This window comes from Oncorhynchus nerka, linkage group LG22 (genome assembly GCF_034236695.1).
Source record: "Oncorhynchus nerka isolate Pitt River linkage group LG22, Oner_Uvic_2.0, whole genome shotgun sequence".
In the NCBI taxonomy this organism is placed as follows: Eukaryota; Metazoa; Chordata; class Actinopteri; order Salmoniformes; family Salmonidae; genus Oncorhynchus; species Oncorhynchus nerka.
The window spans coordinates 52,834,229-52,855,260 of record NC_088417.1 but is presented as its reverse complement, the minus strand read 5'-3'; the positions used below and the strand labels follow the sequence as shown (position 1 = coordinate 52,855,260).

The window sequence follows — 21,032 nt, the reverse complement described above, 5'->3', positions numbered from 1 at the left end:
TATGAAAGCTCTATTCCGAAAACGTACCTAGGTGTTTTGATTCAAATACATACTGTAATTCAATGAAACGTAGTAGTCTCAACCGCAAAATAAATAAGGCTGCAGAAAACTGAATTAGTCGAGATCTGTGTGTTGCTTTCAAAAGTTGCTGTTACGAATTGCTGTGTCGGGACCCGGTTTGGCCCAAGAGGAAAGGTGATATTTTTGTATATATTTTTCCTCTCCCTTTTTAGGCGTGGGAAAAGTATTTACATTTCCATCCGCACTATAGTACAGTAAAGAGCGTAAGGCCTGTGAGGATCGCTCATGTAATCTAAACGGTATTTGGAACGGAGTGGTGAAACAATATTTCAAATTTCGTGATAACCTTTAGAACGCAGCAAGGATCACTTTCATTGTTATCGACATTCTTCCGGGCATGAAGGACCAAATCCGTCTGGGTTAAGGGGCGAATCGGATGGGAATTTTACCATGAAAACATTTTGGAAGGTAAATAAGCGACCAACTTCGAGAGAAACCAAGCTTCATTTGAGAGAACTTAATGAAAAGAAAACCAAAACAAGGAATCTTCAGAACGATTAGACCAATCTTGTCAAAACATTGGTCGAATTAGTAACTTTGTGCAGTGTTTTTCACATGGAAACAAATTAACAATATGTAGCCAGTGCTAATACTTTCCCGGTAGTCTATTGACAAAGACGGACGCAGGCAGCGGCAGGCGATGCCCATGATACAGTGTGTTCGCAATTTATGTTTCTCCTAAAGATATTGAGAGGTTAACGTTTTATTTTCTAGTAACATTTCACCATACACAGTTATCAATGTATCATTGGCAATACGTTGTTTAATGCACGCCCCCGTAATGGTTCTGAAGAAGAACGTTTTCAGTCACCTCTGATGTCTTCTGTCTGGAACAATTGTTTTACATCAATATTTGAAAAAACTAAATACACCAAAGAATTGAAGTCTACACTGAACCCATATGTTCGTATTTTAATGGATTAAACGAATTTGAATCGTTGTGGAACGCCCTTGGACGGACATTGAAAGCCAAGACGAAGCCATTCTCCAAAATACAGTTTGTCATTTTGATGAAAATGCTAACGTTAGTTGGATAAAATCCGTGTGGAAAAAACAACGGAAGCCCAATGAGCGAGACACAGTCAACACTCACTGACAGGTAAATAATATCTCATTCCCACGACGCATGAACGCTAGCTCAACTCCTATACTGCTTATGCCGTTGCATTTATCCCTTCCCACGGCTCTGTATTGGTATTTTAATGTAACTATCAGCATATTGTAATGTAGCCTAGCAATACACATGATGGAATTTTTCCATGTCATGATTTCAGGCCAGTGGACCAACGCGTTTGTTATGAAATCCCATGTCCCTTTCCCTTTCTAATATTATTAGATGTGTCTGATTTTCTCCTTACCCCATTCATAGACGCTAACTCCTTTAGCGCCTATTAAAGGTATGGGGGAGTTTTGTTAAGAGCCCTGACACTTGCTCTAAACAACGTACCGCAAGCAACGCGTGTTTTTGGAAAAAGGCAGCGGTGGAAAAAGTATTCAATTGTCATACCTGATTAAAAGTAAAGATACCTTCATAGAAAATGACTCCTGTGAAAATCACCCAGTAAAATACTACTTGAGTGAAAGTATCAAAAGTAAAAAATAATTTCAAACTCCTTATATTAAGCAAACCAGATGGCACAATTCTTACTAATTGCGTGTGTAAACCTCTGACCCCCTGGAAATGTGATGAAAGAAAGTTGAAGTAAATCATTCTCTCTACTATTATGCTGACATTTCAATTCTTAAAATAAAGTGGTGATCCTAACTGACCTAAAACAGGGAATTTTTTACTAGGATTAAATGTTAATTGTGAGAAATGGATTTGAAATGTATTTGGCTAAGGTGTATGTAAACTTCCAACTTCAACTGTATGTCTGTAAACACTCCAGCCAGCTGGTCTGCGCATGCTCTGAGGACGCGGCTAGGGATTTTGTTTAAACGTCTTACTTACGTTGTCCACGGAGAACAAGAATCCACAATCCTTGAGTCCGTGGCACTGTGTTATCCTAAAAGCGGGCGAAAGTGTTTAGTTTGTCTGGAAGTGAGACATCCGCGATGTGGCTGGTTTCCCTTTGTAATCCTTGATTGTCTGTAGACCCTGCCACATACGTCTCGTGTCTGAGCCGTTGAATTGCGACTCTATATTGTCTCTGTCCTGACGTTTTGCCTGTTTGATTGCCTTACAGAGGGAATAACTACACTGTTTGTTTTCTGCATAACTACACTGTTTGTATTCCCAGTCACTTTGCTATGGTTAAATGCGGTGGTTTGTGCTTTCAGTTTTCTGTGAATTCTGCCGTCTATCCACGGTCCTTCTGTAAGGTTCTCCCATCTCCACAGAGGAACTTTGGAGCTCTGTCAGTGACCATTGGGTCACCTCCCTGACCAAGGCCTTTCTCCCGCGATTGCTCAGTTTGGCTGTGTGCTTAGGGTCGTTGTCCAGTTTTTTAAAATTAGATTTTTTTTCACCTTGATTTAACCAGGTAGGCTAGTTGAGAACAAGTTCTCATTTACAACTGCGACCTGGCCAAGATAAAGCAAAGCAGTGCGACACAAACAACAACACAGAGTTACACATGGAATAAACAAACGTACAGTCAATAATACAATAGAAAAAGTCTATATACAGTGTGGTCAAATGAGAAGGGAAAAGGGAGGTAAGGCAATAAATAGGCCATAGTGGCGAAATAATTACAATATAGCAATTAAACACTGGAGTGATAGATGTGCAGAAGATGAATGTGCAAGTAGAGATACTGGGGTGCAAAGGAGCAAAATAAATAACAGTATGGGGATATTTACAGATGGGCTATGTACAGGTGCAGTGTTCTGTGAGCTGCTCTGACAGCTGGTGCTTAAAGTTAGTGAGGGAGATATAAGTCTCCAGCTTCAGTGATTTTTGCAATTCGTTCCAGTCATTGGCAGCAGAGAACTGGAAGATAAAGGAGGAATTGGCTTTGGGGGTGACCAGTGAAATATACCTGCTGGAGCGCATGCTACAGGTGGGTGCTGCTATGGTGACCAGTGAGCTGAGATAAGGCGGTGCTTTACCTAGCAAAGATTTATAGATGACCTGGAACCAGTGGGTTTGGCGATGAATATGAAGTGAGGGCCAGCCAACGAGAGCATACAGGTCGCAGTGGTGGGTAGTCGAGGTCAACCGATTATGATTTTTCAACGCCGATACCGATTATTGGAGGACCAAAAAAAGCGGATACCGATTAATCGGCCTATTTATTGTAATAATGACAATTACAACAATACTGAATGAACAATGAACACTTTTATTTTAACTTAATATAATATATAAATAAAATCAATTTAGCCTCAAATAAATAATGAAACATGTTCAATTTGGTTTAAATAATGAAAATACAAAGTGTTGGAGAAGAAAGTAAAAGTGCAATATGTGCCATGTAAGAGAGCTAACGTTTAAGTTCCTTGCTCAGAACATGAGAACATATGAAAGCTGGTGGTTCCTTTTTAAAATGAGTCGTCAATATTCCCAGGTAAGAGGTTTTAGGTTGCAGATATTATATGACTATTTCTCTCTATACCATTTGTATTTCATATACCTTTGACTATTGGATGTTCTTATAGGCACTTTAGTATTGCCAGTGTAACAGTATAGCTTCCGTCTCTGTCCTCGCCCCTACTTGGGCTCGAACCAGGGACACATCGACAACAGCCACCCTCGAAGCATCGTTACCCATTGCTCCACAAAAGCCACGGCCCTTGCAGAGCAAGGGGAACAACTACTTCAAGGTCTCAGAGCGTGTGACGTCACCGATTGAAACGCTATTAGTGCACACCACTAACTAGCTAGCCATTTCACATCGGTTTCACCAGCCTAATCTCGGGATTTGATAGGCTTGAAGTCATAAACAGCTCAATGCTTGAAGCACAGCGAAGAGCTGCTGGCAAATGCACTAAAGTGCTGTTTGAATGAATGCTTACGAGCCTGCTGCTGCCTACCACCGCTCAGACTGCTCTATCAAATATCAAATCATAGACTTAATTAATATGGTCAAATCCGGAAACTATAATTTCAAAAACAAAACATTTATTATTTCAGTGAAATACAGAACCGTTCTGTATTTTATTTAACGGGTGGCATCCCTAAGTCTAAATATTGCTATTACATTCACAACCTTCAATGTTATGTCATAATTATGTACAATTCTGGAAAATGAATTACGGTCTTTGTGGGGAAGAAATTGTCTTCACATAGTTCACAACGGGCCAGGCGGCCCAAACTGCTGCATATACCCTGACGCAAGAGAAGCGACACAATTTCCCTAGTTAAAAGAAATTCATGTTATCAGGCAATATTAACTAAATGTGCAGGTTTAAAAATATATACTTGTGTATTGATTTTAAAGAAAGGCATTGATGTTTATGCTTAGGTACACATTGGTGCAATGACGGTGCTTTTATAGCGAATGCACTTGTTAAATTATAACCCGTTTGTCGAAGTAGGCTGTGATTAGATGAGAAATCAACAGGCACTGCATCGATTATATGCAACGCAGGACAAGCTAGATACACTAGTAATATCATCAACCATGTGTAGTTAACTAGTGATTACAGTGCCTTGCGAAAGTATTCGGCCCCCTTGAACTTTGCGACCTTTTGTCACATTTCAGGCTTCAAACATAAAGATATAAAACTGTATTTTTTTGTGAAGAATCAACAACAAGTGGGACAAAATCATGAAGTGGAACGACATTTATTGGATATTTCAAACTTTTTTAACAAATCAAAAACTGAAAAATTGGGCGTGCAAAATTATTCAGCCCCTTTACTTTCAGTGCAGCAAACTCTCTCCAGAAGTTCAGTGAGGATCTCTGAATGATCCAATGTTGACCTAAATGACTAATGATGATAAATACAATCCACCTGTGTGTAATCAAGTCTCCGTATAAATGCACCTGCACTGTGATAGTCTCAGAGGTCCGTTAAAAGCGCAGAGAGCATCATGAAGAACAAGGAACACACCAGGCAGGTCCGAGATACTGTTGTGAAGAAGTTTAAAGCCGGATTTGGATACAAAAAGATTTCCCAAGCTTTAAACATCCCAAGGAGCACTGTGCAAGCGATAATATTGAAATGGAAGGCGTATCAGACCACTGCAAATCTACCAAGACCTGGCCGTCCCTCTAAACTTTCAGCTCATACAAGGAGAAGACTGATCAGAGATGCAGCCAAGAAGCCCATGATCACTCTGGATGAACTGCAGAGATCTACAGCTGAGGTGGGAGACTCTGTCCATAGGACAACAATCAGTCGTATATTGCACAAATCTGGCCTTTATGGAAGAGTGGCAAGAAGAAAGCCATTTCTTAAAGATATCCATAAAAAGTGTCGTTTATAGTTTGCCACAAGCCACCTGGGAGACACACCAAACATGTGGAAGAAGGTGCTCTGGTCAGATGAAACCAAAATTGAACTTTTTGGCAACAATGCAAAACGTTATGTTTGGCGTAAAAGCAACACAGCTCATCACCCTGAACACACCATCCCCACTGTCAAAACATGGTGGTGGCAGCATCATGGTTTGGGCCTGCTTTTCTTCAGCAGGGACAGGGAATATGGTTAAAATTGATGGGAAGATGGATGGAGCCAAATACAGGACCATTCTGGAAGAAAACCTGATGGAGTCTGCAAAAGACCTGAGACTGGGACGGAGATTTGTCTTCCAACAAGACAATGATCCAAAACATAAAGCAAAATCTACAATGGAATGGTTCAAAAATAAACATATCCAGGTGTTAGAATGGCCAAGTCAAAGTCCAGACCTGAATCCAATCGAGAATCTGTGGAAAGAACTGAAAACTGCTGTTCACAAATGCTCTCACAAATTTTTCAGTTTTTGATTTGTTAAAAAAGTTTGAAATATCCAATAAATGTCGTTCCACTTCATGATTGTGTCCCACTTGTTGTTGATTCTTCATAAAAAAATACAGTTTTATATCTTTATGTTTGAAGCCTGAAATGTGGCAAAAGGTCGCAAAGTTCAAGGGGGCCGAATACTTTCGCAAGGGACTGTATGTTAAGATTGATTGTTTTTTATAAGATAAGTTTAATGCTAGCTAGCAACTTACCTTGGCTTCTTGTTGCACTTCCGTAACAGGTAGTCAGCCTGCCATGCAGTCTCCTCGTGAAGTGCAATGTAATCGGCCACAATTGGTGTCCAAAAATGCAGATTACCAATTGTTATATAAACTTAAAATAGGCCCTAATTAATCAGCCGTTCCGATTAAATCGGTCGACCTATAGTGGGTAGTATATGGGGCTTTGGTGACAAAATGGATGGCACTGTGATAGACTGCATCCAATTTGCTGAGTAGAGTGTTGGAGGCTATTTTGTAAATGACATCGCCAAAGTCGAGGATCGGTAGGATAGTCAGTTTTACGAGGGGATGTTTGGCAGCATGAGTGAAGGATGCTGTCGGGAAATAGCAAGCCAATTTTAGATTTAATTTAGGATTGGAGATGCTTAATGTGAGTCTGGAAGGAGAGTTTACAGTCTAACCAGACACCTAGGTATTTGTAGTTGTCCACATATTCTAAGTCCGTCCAGAGTAGTGATGCTAGTCGGGCGTGCAGGTGTGGGCAGCGATCGGTTGAAGAGTATGCATTTAGTTTTACTTGCATTTAAGAGCAGTTGGAGTCCATGGAAGGAGAGTTGTATGGCATTAAAGCTTGTCTGGAGGTTAGTTAACACAGTGTCCAAAGAAAGGCCAGAAGTTTACAGAATGGTGTCTTCTGCATAGAGGTGGATCAGAGAATCACCAGCAGCAAGAGCGACATCATTGATGTATACAGAGAAGAGAGTCGGCCCAATAATTGAACCCTGTGGCACCCCCATAGAGACTGCCAGAGGTCTGGACAACAGGATTTGACACACTGAACTGTGTATGAGAAATAGTTGGTGTACCAGGCGAGACAGTCATTTGAGAAACCAAGGCTTTTGAGTCTGCCTATAAGCGGAGAACTGTTGCAAGGTGAACCTGAGCGCTCTGAAGCAGATTTACATCAATGATCTCTCTTTACTTTGCTCTGTTCATCTTTCCCTCGATCCTGACTAGTCTCCCAGTCCCTGCCGCTGAAAAATATCCCCACAGCATGATGCTGCACCACCACGCTTCACCGTAGTAATGGTGCCAGGTTTCATTCAGACATGACACTTAGCATTCAGGCAAAGAGTTCAATCTTGGTTTCATCAGACCAGAGAATCTTGTTTCTAACAGTCTGAGAGTCCTTATGGTGCCTTTTGGCAAACTCCAAGCGGGCTGTCGTGTGCCTTTTTACTGAGGAGTGGCTTCCATCTGGCCACTCTAGCATAAAGGCCTGATTGGTGGAGTGCTGCAGAGATGGTTGTCATTCTGGAAGGTTCTCCCATCTCCACAGAGGATCTCTAGGTCACCTCCCTGACCAAAGCCCTTCTCCCCTGATTGCTCACTTTGGCCGGGTGGCCAGCTCTCGGAAGCTCTGAAATGGCTTGAGTCAATTAGTATTCAACCCCTTTGTTATGGCATGCCTAAATAACCTCAGGAGTAAAAAGTTGCTTAACGTCTTGGTGACAGGGGGGCAGTATTGAGTAGCTTGGGTTAATAAGGTGCCCAAAGTAACTGCCTGCTACTCTGTCCCAGATACTAATGTATGCATATTATTAGAAGTATTGGATAGAAAACACTCTGAAGTTTCTAAAACTGTTTGAATGATGTCTGTGAGTATAACAAAACTCATATGGCAGGCGAAAACCTGAGACAAATCCAACCAGGAAGTGGGAAATCTGAGGTTTGTAGCTTCATTTAAGCAATTGCCTGTCTAATATGCTGTGTCTATTGGGCCAGATTGCACTTCCCAAGGCTTCCAGCAGGTGTCAACAGTCTTTAGAAAGTTGTTTGAGGCTTCTATTGTGGAATGGTATCGAATAAGAGCTGTTTCAACAAGTGGACTAGGCTGTGGCCAATCAGTTGTTTACTGCGCGGTCGTGCCGTTCCTTCTTTTTCCTTTGTAATGAATACGTTATTGTCTGGTTGGAATATTATTGAAGATTTATTATAAAAAGACCATAAGGATTGATTGTAAACATCGTTTGACATGTTTCTACAAACCGTAATGGAACTCTTGACTTTTCGTCTGGATTTTGCGCTCGCACATTGTGCCTTTGGAATAGTGAACTAAACTCGCGAACAAAACGGAGGTATTTGGACATAAATTTGGACCTAATCGAACAAAACAAACATTTCTTGTGGAAGTGGGAGTCCTGGGAATGCATTCCAACGAAGATCAGCAAAGGTAAGTGAAGATTTATTAAGCTATTTATGACTTTCGTTGACTCCACAATTTGGCGGGTAACTGTATTGCTTGCTTTTGTGGCTGAACGCTGTTCTCAGATTGAATATTGTGCTTTTGCCGTAAAGAGTTTTTGAAATCTGACACAGCGGTTGCATTAAGAACAAGTTTATCTTCAATTCTATGTAAAACGTATCTTTCATCAAAGTTTATGATGAGTATTTATGCTATTTGAAGTGGCTCTCTGCAATTTCTCCGGATGTTTTGGAGGCATTTCTGAACATGGCGCCAATGTAAACTTAGGTATTTGGATATAAATATGAACTTGATCGAACAAAACATACATATATTGTGTAACATTGAGTCCTGGTAGTGTCATCTGATGAAGATCGTCAAAGGTTAGTGATTAATTTTATCTATATTTCTGCTTTTTGTGACACCTCTCTTTGGTTGGAAAATGGCTGAATGCTTTCTGTGACTAGTTGCTAACCTAACATAATGATATGTTCTGCTTTCTCCGAAAATCCCTTTTGAAATCGGACACTGTGGTTTGATTAACGAGAAGTGTATCTTTAAAATGGTGTAAAATTGCGTGTATGGTTGAGGAATTTTAATTGAGATTTCTGTTGTTTTGAATTTGGTGCCCTGCAATTTCATTGGCTGTTGGTGAGGTGGGACGCTAGCGTCCCAAACGATCCCAGAGAGGTTAACAAGTCGCTTAATAAGTTGCATGGACTCAATAATAGTGTTTAACATGATTTTTGAATGACGACCTCATCTCTGTTCCCTACACATACAATTATCTGTAAAGTTCCTTAAGTCAAGCAGGGAAATTCAAACACAGATTTAAACACATACCAGGGAGGTTTTCAAATGCCTCAAAGAAGGGCACCTATTTGTAGATGGGTATATATATATATAAAAAGCCGACATTGAATATCCCTTTGAGCATGGTGAAGTTATTAATTACACTTTGGATGGTGTATTAATACACCCGGTCACTACAAAGATACAGGCGTCCTTCCTAAATTAGTTGCCAGAGAAGAAGGAAACTGCTCAGGGATTTCACCATGAGGCCAATGGTGACTTTAAGTGACAGTTTATAATGGCTGTGATAGGAGAAAACTGAGGATGGATCAACAACATTGTATTTACTCCACAAGACTAAACTAAATGACAGAGTGAAAAGAAGGACGCCTGTACAGAAAAAAAATATTCTAAAACATGCATCCTGTTTGCAACGAGGCACTAAAGTAATAATTCAAACAATGTGCTAAAGCAATTCACGTTTAGTCCTGAATACAAAGTGCTATGTTTGGGGCAAATCCAATGCAACACATTTGAGTACCACTATCCATATTTTTAAGCATAGTGGTGAATGCATCATGTTGTGGGTATTCTTGTAATCTATAAGGAATGGGGAGTTTTTCAGGATAGTAAATGAAACTACAATGACCAACAACCAATTAGACAGAGCTTGAAGAATTTTGAAAATTATAATGGTCAAAATCTTGCATAGTCCAGGTGCAGAAAGCTCTTAGAGACTTTCCCACTAGGACTCACAGCTGTATTTGCAGCAAAAGATGCTTCTACAAAGTATTGACTCGGGTGTGAATACTTTTGTAAATGAGATATTTCTGTATTTTCAATAAATTAGCAAAAATGTCTGTTTTCATTTTGTCATTATGGGGTATTGTGTGTAGATGGGTGAGGTTTGAAAAATATTTGATCCATTGTGATTTCAGGCTGTAACAACAATGTGGAATAAGTCAAAGGGTATGAATACTTTCTGAAGGCAACGTAGATCCAAGTTGGCTAGATTTTAAATATGAAGATTAGCTGGCTACTCACTAGCAGTTGTGCCTAAGAGATTGTTTTTGAAACCTCTGTTCATTTTCTATTATGCCTGCTACCAGAAGTTGGTCATTATTAGTGGATGCGCATTAATAGCATTTCGCTACACCCGCAATAACATGTGTATGTGACCAATAAAATGTCATTTGCATGGTTCGGGTAAAAAAATAATACAAAAGGGGGCATTTTTATAGACTTGAAAGTCAGATCAGTGATGAACTGTTTTGAGAAAATAATTAAATTATTAGTGGCTCATGGTTGAAGGCTTTTATTTAGCCTAGGTATAATTTTAGAGAATCTGCGCACTTAAGATTATTTAGAGAATCTAGATACTTTTGGTCATGTAGTGTATGTCAAAAGTACACCAAAAGGTGTTCAATGTGGTTGAGGTCAGGGCTCTGTGCAGGCCAGTCATATTCTTCCACACAGATCTCGACAAACAATTTCTGTATGGACCTCGCTTTGTTCATGGGGGGCATTGTCGTGCTAAAACAGGAAAGGGCCTTCCACAAAGTTGGAAGCACAGAATTGTCCAGAATGTCATTGTATGCTGTAGCGTTTCAATTTCCGTTCACTGGAACTAAGGGGCCTAGCCCGAACCATGAAAAACAGCCCATTCCATTATTCCTCCTCCAAACATTACAGTTTGGCACTATGCATTCGGGCAGGTAGCATTCTCCTGGCATCCGCCAAACCCAGATTAGTCCGTTGGACTGCCAGAATGATGAAGCGTGATGCATCACTCCAGAGAACCCGTTTCCACTGCTCCATAGTCCAATGGCGGCGAGCTTTACATCACTCCAGCCAGCACTTGGCATTGCATATGGGGATTTTAGGCTTGTGTGCAGCTGCTCGGCCATGGAAACTCATTTCATGAAGCCCCCGACGAACAGTTCTTGTGCTGACCTTGCTTTCAGAGGCAGTTTGGAACTCGGTAGTGAGTGTTGCAACAGAGGACAGATGATTTTTACGCCTTTCACCACTCGGCGATCCCGTTCTGTGAGCTTGCGTTGCCTACCACTTCTCGGCTGAGCCGTTGTTGCTCCAAGACGTTTCCACTTCAAAATAACAGCAGTTACAGTTGACCCGGGGCAGCTCTAGCTGGGCAGAAATTTGACTGACTTGTTGGAAAGGTGGCATCTTATGATGGTGCCATGTTGAAATTCTCTGAGCTTTTCAGTAAGGACATTCTGCTGTCAATGTTTGTCTATAGAGATTGCTTGGATGTGTGCTCGATATTATACACCTGTCAACAACGGGTGTGGCTGAAATAGCTGAATCCACTAATTTGAAGGGGTGGCCACATACTTTTGTATAGATAGTTTATGTTGTGAATCACCGATTTAAAATTTTGAAAATAATTAGATACTGTATCATTTTTAGGCCAATTGCCAGCCCTACTACAAGCAGATGGTGAATGCTTTAGAATACATTGCTATCTTAAACATCTCTATGGGCTCCTTTGAGTTTAAATGCTCACTCAAGAACTGATTTCATGAACATCTCAATCTAAATAGCACACATACACACGGTGTCTGAACTAGCCCTGTTAATCGTTATGATGACAACACAGGCACAGGATATTTCCCACTCACAATTTCTCCCATCCAGAAACGAGTTGATTTCACATGTTCTAACTAGGCCTGCTAAACCAAGATCAAAAACACACTGCAGAAAAGGACTCCGCTGCATTACAAGACAACATACCGTATTGGTGTCTGTCTGACGATGTTTCGCTTAAGTACCAAGCCAACCGGGCAATCGGCTGCAGCCCCACTCCTCGTTTCCTTCACCTTTTCATTTGCAAACATACCGGTTCCGAATAGTTCTCCATTTTACTTTATCGGTATCAGTGTTCAAATTTTGTGATTATCTCCTTCCAGCTGTTAACTTTAACCGACTACAACTGCATCGAAGGATTGCAGAGGTCATCGTATCATCTCACGTCCTCGCACAGATGCTCCTCATCTGGACAGTGACATAATTGAGCGTAGCAAATGTTGAAATAAAAGCACAAAGATATATGATTGCAGGTAGAATAGCAGTAGCAGAAAAATAGCTGCATGTCCATCTCTTCTGTGTTTATACCAGAAGGGATACTAGAAGAGATGTGATGTAGACACAGGGCAGGATTTCCATTGCAAAACTCACTCAATACTGCCCCTCATGTCTTCGCAAGGAATGTTACGGCGTATCTCAATTTCCAGGTAGCAAAACAACTGTCAGATGCCGGTGCGCATTACAAGGAGCCGCCCCTTTGGTGAGAAACGACATTGCAACACTGCACTACTCTCTGTACCTTTCGTCTCTGTAGTGTGTGAATTTACCTAATGCTGTGGGTTATGCAGATTTTCTGTGGTTTGGCTCTGGTATATCTTACCTCTGATGGCCACCTGCAGAAATGCATACTAGTGGGTGGAGTTCCTTCACCGTGCCTAAGCAGAAGAGTTCCTCCACCTTCTGGCACAATCCTGCTCATACACACACTGACTCTCCAACACACCCATTTATTCTGACTCTATACTCACGCGCACACACACTCACATAAAATCTTCCTTTACTCTGCTGCTACTCTGTTTATCATTCATCCTGATGCCAATTCACCTTACCCCTATACAGATCTACCTCTTATCACTCCAGTATCCCTGCACATTGAAAATATGGTATTGGAACTGACCCTGTAAATAGCTTCTTACTTTCTCGTGTTTTTCTTATTTTTATTTCTTGTTTTTGTTCTACCGTATGCTATTTTTTTTAGTAGTACATTGATATTGATCACTGCATTGTTGGGTTTAGAGCTTGCAGTAAAGGCATTTCACTGTACTTCTGCACATGACATTAAAACTATGTCTGTATGTCCATGACTGACTGCCACAGAGGTTCAGGGCATTCAGGGCCAATTGGAAGTGTCATGCAGTTGAATCACTGACGAAGGCTGGGAAATGCAACTGGTTCTATTTGCTCTTTGTCACACAGTTTAGCTGATATGTGTATTTTCTCTCTCCCCTCACTCCACCCACTCTCGCGGGAAGTGGTGACATCACTGATAAACAATGTCTGCCAGCCCGGCCAGGCCACCAGCCCTTCCTGACAGAGCTGCTGGCCAGAGTGGTGCAGGATGGGAATGAGTGGAGCCTCGCTGTCATTCTGCACCCTTTGCAAATTACAGCATCAAGGGCCTTGTATGTATTTGAGCAGACAGTCAAAACATTGTGGCTGAACGTCTCTACTTATTTCATGCAAAATTGCTTGTGAGTGGAGTTTAATGAACTGTCTTGGGATACCAATATCTTAACATCAGTATTCCTACATATGGAGGAAGTTAGATGGATGTAGTGGTTGCATTAGTTAAAATATATCAACAGTGACAAATCATATCCTACAATGAAATGGTAGCTTTCTGCTTAGCTGATTATTGATCTATTAATTTTAGAGGCTTAATTTAAACTTTTGTCTGGCTTCTACAAATAACCTGAAGATACAAATGAGAGTAATGAACAGCTAAAGGATATCCAGGAAAACATAGCTAAAATGCTCTCAATGTACACCCAAAAAAACGACTTCGTAAAAGAGGGAAACGTAGCTGTCTTCTGGTCAGACTCCGGAGACGGGCACATCGTACACCACTCCCCAGTATACTTCTCGCCAATGTCCAGTCTCTTGACAACAAGGTTGATGAAATCCGAGCATGGGTAGCATTCCAGAGGGACGTCAGAGACTGTAACGTTCTTTGCTTCACGGAAACATGGCTCACTGGAGAGATGCTATCGGAGTCGGTGCAGCCAGCTGTTTTCTCCACGCATCGCGCCGACAGAAACAAACATCTTTCTGGTAAGAAGAGGGGCGGGAGCGTATGCCTTATGGCTAACGAGACATGGTGTGGTCACAAAAGCATACAGGAACTCAAGTCCTTCTGTTCACTTGATTTAGAATTCCTCACAACCAAATGTCGACCGCATTATCTACCAAGGGAATTCTCTTCGATTATAATCACAGCCATATATATTCCCCAAGCAGACACATCGATGGCTCTGAACGAACTTTATTTGAGTCTTTGCAAACTGGAATCCATACATCCTGAGGCTGCATTCATTGTAGCTGGGGATTTTAACAAGGCTAATCTGAAAACAAGACTCCCTAAATTGTATCAGCATATCGATTGCGCAACCAGGGCTGGCAAAACCTTGGATCACTGCTATTCTAACTTCCGCGACGCATATAAGGCCCTGCCCCGCCCTCCTTTCGGAAAAGCTGACCACGACTCCATTTTGTTGATCCCTGCCTACAGACAGAAACTAAAACAAGAAGCTCCCACGCTGAGGTCTGTTCAACGCTGGTCCGACCAATCTGATTCCACGCTCCAAGACCGCTTCCATCACGTGGACTGGGATATGTTTCGTATTGCGTCAGACAACAACATTGACGAATACGCTGATTCAGTGTGCGAGTTCATTAGAACGTGCGTTGAAGGTGTCGTTCCCATAGCAACGATTAAAACATTCCCAAACCAGAAACTGTGGATTGATGGCAGCATTTGCGTGAAACTGAAAACGCGAACCACTGCTTTTAATCAGGGCAAGGTGACCGGAAATATGACCGAATACAAACAGTGTAGCTATTCCCTCCGCAAGGCAATCAAACAAGCTAAGCGTCAGTATAGAGACAAAGTAGAATCTCAATTCACGGCTCAGACACGAGGTATGTGGCAGGGTCTACAGTCAATCACGGATTACAAAAAGAAAACCAGCCCCGTCACAGACCAGGATGTCTTGCTCCCAGGCAGACGAAATAACTTTTTTGCCCGCTTTGAGGACAATACAGTGCCACTGACACGGCCTGCAACCAAAACATGCGGCCTCTCCTTCACTGCAGCCGAGGTGAGTAAAACATTTAAACGTGTTAACCCTCTCAAGGCTGCAGGCCCAGACGGCATCCCCAGCCGCGCCCTCAGAGCATGCGCAGACCAGCTGGCTGGTGTGTTTACGGACATATTCAATCAATCCCTATCCCAGTCTGCTGTTCCCACATGCTTCAAGAGGGCCACCATTGTTCCTGTTCCCAAGAAAGCTAAGGTAACTGAGCTAAACGACTACCGCCCCATAGCACTCACTTCCGTCATCATGAAGTGCTTTGAGAGACTAGTCAAGGACCATATCACCTCCACCCTACCTAACACCCTAGACCCACTCCAATTTGCTTACCGCCCAAATAGGTCCACAGATGATGCAATCTCAACCACACTGCACACTGCCCTAACCCATCTGGACAAGAGGAATACCTATGTGAGAATGCTGTTCATCAACTACAGCTCGGCATTTAACACCATAGTACCCCCCAAGCTCGTCATCAAGCTCGAGACCCTGGGTCTCGACCCCGCCCTGTGCAACTGGGTACTGGACTTCCTGACGGGCCGGCCCCAGGTGGTGAGGGTAGGCAACAACATCTCCACCCCGCAGATCCTCAACACTGGGGCCCCACAAGGGTGCGTTCTGAGCCCTCTCCTGTACTCCCTGTTCACCCACGACTGCGTGGCCACGCACGACTCCAACTCAATCATCAAGTTTGCGGACGACACAACAGTGGTAGGCTTGATTACCAACAACGACGAAATGGCCTACAGGGAGGAGGTGAGGGCCCTCGGAGTGTGTTGTCAGGAAAATAACCTCACACTCAACGTCAACAAAACTAAGGAGATGATTGTGGACTTCAGGAAACAGCAGAGGGAACACCCCCCTATCCACATCGATGGAACAGTAGTGGAGAGGGTAGCAAGTTAAGTTCCTCGGCATACACATCACAGACAAACTGAATTGGTCCACCCAATGTATTCTTTTCAAAATTCTTCAAGCTCTGTCAAATTGGTTGTTGATCATTGCTTAACAACCATTTCCAGGTCTTGCCATAGATTTACTTGAAGTCAGAAACGTTCACTGTGTTATTGGTAAGCAACTTCATTGTAGATTTGACCTTGTTTTAGGTAATTGTTCTGCTGAAAGGTGAATTCATCTCCCAGTGTCTGGTGGAAAGCAGACTGAACTAAGTTTTCCTCCAGGATGCCTGTGCTTAGCTCCATTCAGTTTATTTTGAATCGTGACAAACTCCTCAGTCCTTAATGATTACAAGCATACCGGGCAGGTGTTTGGCACTGACACAAATGATTGATGATTGGCTGAAAGAAATTGATAGAAGATTATGGGAGGTGTTTTGTTCAGTGAAGCTTTTGATGTCATTGATCATAACCAGCCGGCTAGGGCCATTTGATTGTTTTCTGTTTTTAAATATTACCTTCCATTAACTTCTTGCGTCGAGCCATCCCGGATCCGGTATCGTGACTACAGCCTCAAGCTCATTACCATAACGCAATGTTAACTATTCATGAAAATCGCAAATGAAATGAAATGAATCTATTTGCTCTCAAGCTTAGCCTTTTGTTAACAACACTGTCATCTCAGATTTTCAAAATATGCTTCTCAACCATTGCAAAACAAGCATTTGTGTAACAGTATTGATAGCTAACGTAGCATTTAGCGTAGCATTTAGCGTTAGCATTCAGCAGGCAACATTTTCACAAAAACCAGAAAAGCATTCAAATAAAATCATTTACCTTTGAAGAACTTCGGATGTTTTCAATGAGGAGACTCCGATAGCAAATGTTCAGTTTTTCCTGAAAGATTATTTGTTTAGGACAAATCGCTCTGTTTTCTGCGTCACGTTTAGCTACGAAAAAAAAACCTGTATCCAGGATTGTGTAAATCTATCCGCAAGCTCATTAGCATAACACAACGTTAACTATTCATGAAAATCGCAAATGAAATGAAATGAATCTATTTGCTCTCAAGCTTAGCCTTTTGTTAACAACACTGTCATCTCAGATTTTCAAAATATGCTTTTGAACCATAGCTAAACAAGCATTTGTGTAACAGTATTAGTATTAGTATTAGCCTAGCATAGGATTATGCCTCTATTTCAGCATGCAACATTTTCCACAAAAACCAGAAAAGAATTCAAATAAAATCATTTACCTTTGAAGAACTTCAGATGTTTTCAATGAGGAGACTCTGTTAGATAGCAAATGTTCCGTTTTTACAAAAAATATTATTTGTGTCGACTAATCGCTCCGTTTTGTTCATCACGTTTGGGTAAGAAAAAAAAAGTAATTAAAACGCGAACTTTTTTCCAAATTAACTCCATAATATCGACAGAAACATGGCAAACCGATGTTTAGAATCAATCCTAAAGGTGTTTTTCACATATCTATCGACGATAAAATCCATCGTGGCAGTTTACTTTCTCTTCTGAAGAAATGGAAGGCTCATGGACCTACAGATTACGCAATAATTTCGACACAGGACACCGGGCGGGACACCAGGTAAATGTAGTCTCTTATGGTCAATCTTCCAATGATATGCCTACAAACACGTCACAATGCTGCAGACAATGGGGGGAAACGACAGAAAGCGCAGGCTCATTCCTGGCGCATTCACAGCCATATAAGGAGACATTGGAACACAGCGCCTTCAGAATCTGGGGCATTTCCTGTATGAAACTTCATCTTGGTTTCGCCTGTAGCATTAGTTCTGGGGCACTCACAGATAATATCTTTGCAGTTTTGGAAACGTCAGAGTTTTGTCTTTCCAAGGCTGTCAATTCCATGCATAGTCGAGCATCTTTTCGTGACAAAATATCTTGTTTAAAACGGGAATGTTTTTTATCCAAAAATTAAAAGAGCGCCCCCTATCTCGAAGAGGTTAATCTTATATAAAGCTGTGTCTAGGTATGCTGACGACTCAACAGTATACACGTCAAGTCAATAAATGAGACACTTAACATAGAGCTCCTGTTAGTTTTACAATGGGTAACTAGCAATAGGCTGGTGGTAAATATCTCAAAAACTAAAAGCATAATTTTGGGGACCAATCACTCGCTCAACTCTAAACCTTGTTTAGATCGATTATTGAATAATGAGGCTATTGAGCAAGCTGAGGAGACTAAACTGCTGGGTATAACCCCAGATGGCAAGCTTTGATGGTCAACACATATAGACTCAATGGTTGGTAAAATGGGAAGAGGTTTGTCCATGATATGGCGTTGCTCTGCCTTGTCATCTCAGTCAACCAGACGGGTCCTACAGGCCCATTTTTCAAATGTCTACACAAACCGCTACAACCTTTAGTAAGGATGTCCTCCTTAGGTTATTGTTTGCCTTAGTAATGTGACCAGCTGTCTCTTTCCCTCTTTTTGTCCCTTTCTCTTTTTTCTCCTTTCACTCATTTACTGCATTTCTATTCAATTTAAAAACTCTAAAATGCTGTTTGGAGAACAGCTAAAACAAGCGAAAATGACCCCAGCTATTATCACATTTGTTTATGTAGCTTCATTCACCTCATTCGATCTACAAACACCTAGCCTATTAGCTATACAATTAGCCGCTTCACATTGACTCAGTACCGGGATTAAAAACTATAATGTAATACCTACAGAAGGATCTGTTTGCAGAAAAAGTATTTTATTAAACAAAAGGTAAACAAATTATTTTCTTTACAAAGCAATTGTGACATTTTTATTTTTTATTTTTTACATTGGATAAAATGTAAATGCAAAGCTACAAAATGGTATATCACACACTGCATTTGAGGAACAATGGGAAAATAATTCTGCTTTGAAAGTTGATAAACTTGTAACCTCACTTTTGAGAAAATGGCCTTTGAGAGCTCTCCTTTGTCTATACCCATTCAGCATTGTTCACACCCTCTTGCGTTTTAGCCCCACTATCTCTTTTAAGGGTTTATCTGAGCGCTCTGTCCCAACAACCGCAGTCAAGCGCCCAAGTTAACTGGCTAGCTTGCTAGCTACTTCCAGACACAAATGAGAGAACAGTTCACTGACCATTTTACTTGCCCTAGCAGAGCTGTTTAGCATGATTTATGGTATCCAGAGCGTTGGTGACTGCAACAGTACTGATGGCAACAATTAAGACTTTTTTTGCCAACATTTACTGACCAGGGTCTGTAGTGCCGCCTCTAGCACTGAGATACAGTGCCTTAGACCGCTGCACCACTCGGGAGCCCAAAATGTAGATAGGCGTAGCTGTTAAATTCGCTCAGGCTGTCAACAGTTGTTTCTCACTCTTACAGCTTTGCCCAGCTGTTTCTACACTCTGCTGTCTGTTTGCCACATGTGATGCAGCAGCAAGTCACATGCCTCTCAGGGAACATACTTCTGTCCTAACTTTTCATAATGTCTGTGGTATCTTGTGTCGACAGTCACTTTGCTCTCTTCATGCTTTTGGTTATTGCTTCTGCTTCAGAAGCCAGAACATTTAGGTTATTGCAGTGGACAGGACATGCCCACAGATTATAGGAATTGGAATTGGTATATGGCAAAGAAATGATACTTTTTTCCACTTTCTATGCCTGATTTTGGTTCCTTTTCCTTGGAGTCTCTGAAACAACAGAGAAGGAAGCGTTATCTATATTACACAATCAAAGGCATTGAAGCAGTTTACTACCTTAGTGAAAGTAGCCAATGACTGAGCTAAAATTGAGCTACTTGATGTATGCTACTTGACGTAATAGGAGATTAGGGCTGACCCCATTTAGTCGACTGGTCGATTGTTTGGTCGATAGGCTGTTGGTTGACCGAAATTTCTTTAGTCGAGCATATAGCAAGAACATTTTAAATAAATGATGGTGTACAAGACACTTGTCTGATTCGCTCTTGTCTGAGTGGACTAATCCATTGTGATGGGAGATGGCACAGTTCATCACTCTAAGACGTGCTACTGAAATTGTATATGGTTATATTACATAATAATAGTAATGATGGTGCAACACTAACAAATGCGCTTTCTCCCGCGTTGGATAGCGGTCGCTGTCCGTTGTTTTGAAACATCAGGGCGCTGTTGAATTGGTGCCTTTTCATAGATCATGTTGCTATGTGCATAAGAGCAAAGTTAATCAGCATGTTGGCGTTGAGAACAATCCGCCGGAGACAGCAGTGCATTTAGAAGATGAGAAAACAACCCTTAATTCTCTAAGAATAGTGAGGAGAGAGGAAACGCCAAACTTCATTAGGTCTATAATGTGTGTGTGTGTGGGTGGGGGGAAAAAATAATACAGATCCTGCTTCAGTAGCCTGTTTGACTGTTTGTTTAATAGCCTACTGATTTCGTGAGCACCAAGCGTCTAGCAATCACAACGTCTGATAGACAATTTTACATTCAGTTTTTAAATCTTTCCTATGCCGTAATAAAGGGTTTAGACGAGGTGTTTTCACCCCTTAGAACAGCCTCTCTAGAATTACTTATGATTTATTTGTTTACACTATATTTGTAATAATAATAACCCTCCTTGATCTCATTGTTGTTTTTGTTATGATCATTATAATAAGTAATGTTATCATTAGTAGGCTTAGTATAGCAGCTTTGTATAACCACCATCGGGCTGTAGGCCTAAGAGCGAGTCCTGTTTAGACTTAATACTGTAACTTAGGCCTATATTTCAGTACTTATATAGGCTACTGTATCAATCAATTATTAATTTGTTCATGTCATCATACAGCATATGTGTCCTTCATGATTTGAAATGCAGTCAAGCATTTTAGTTTTATAAATAACAAAGCAACCTTTGAAAGATTAGCATAAACAATAAATAAACCATTCCATGTCAGCAACAATATTCACGAATGCATGCTACTGTTTTTGGTCTTTGCAATAATAAAGGCTTTTCAAAAACAATAAAATAAAAGAATTACAACAGACTCTTCTACGCTTATCATTTATTTAGTGTTGTTTA

General features: G+C 41.2%; 1 protein-coding gene across 4 annotated transcripts in view; it reads left to right on the top strand.

The window, feature by feature from the left end:
- The window catches only part of LOC115104759 (rho guanine nucleotide exchange factor 12-like), a 151,709-nt gene continuing 130,677 nt past the window's right edge, over window positions 1–21,032 (top strand). For all 4 annotated transcript variants that reach the window (XM_065007236.1, XM_065007237.1, XM_065007238.1 and 1 more), the window contains exon 1: window positions 1–1,180. In XM_065007236.1, coding sequence (XP_064863308.1) covers window positions 1,149–1,180 — 32 coding nt within the window. In that variant the 5' untranslated portion in view covers window positions 1–1,148. The remainder of the gene's footprint in view (window positions 1,181–21,032) is intronic.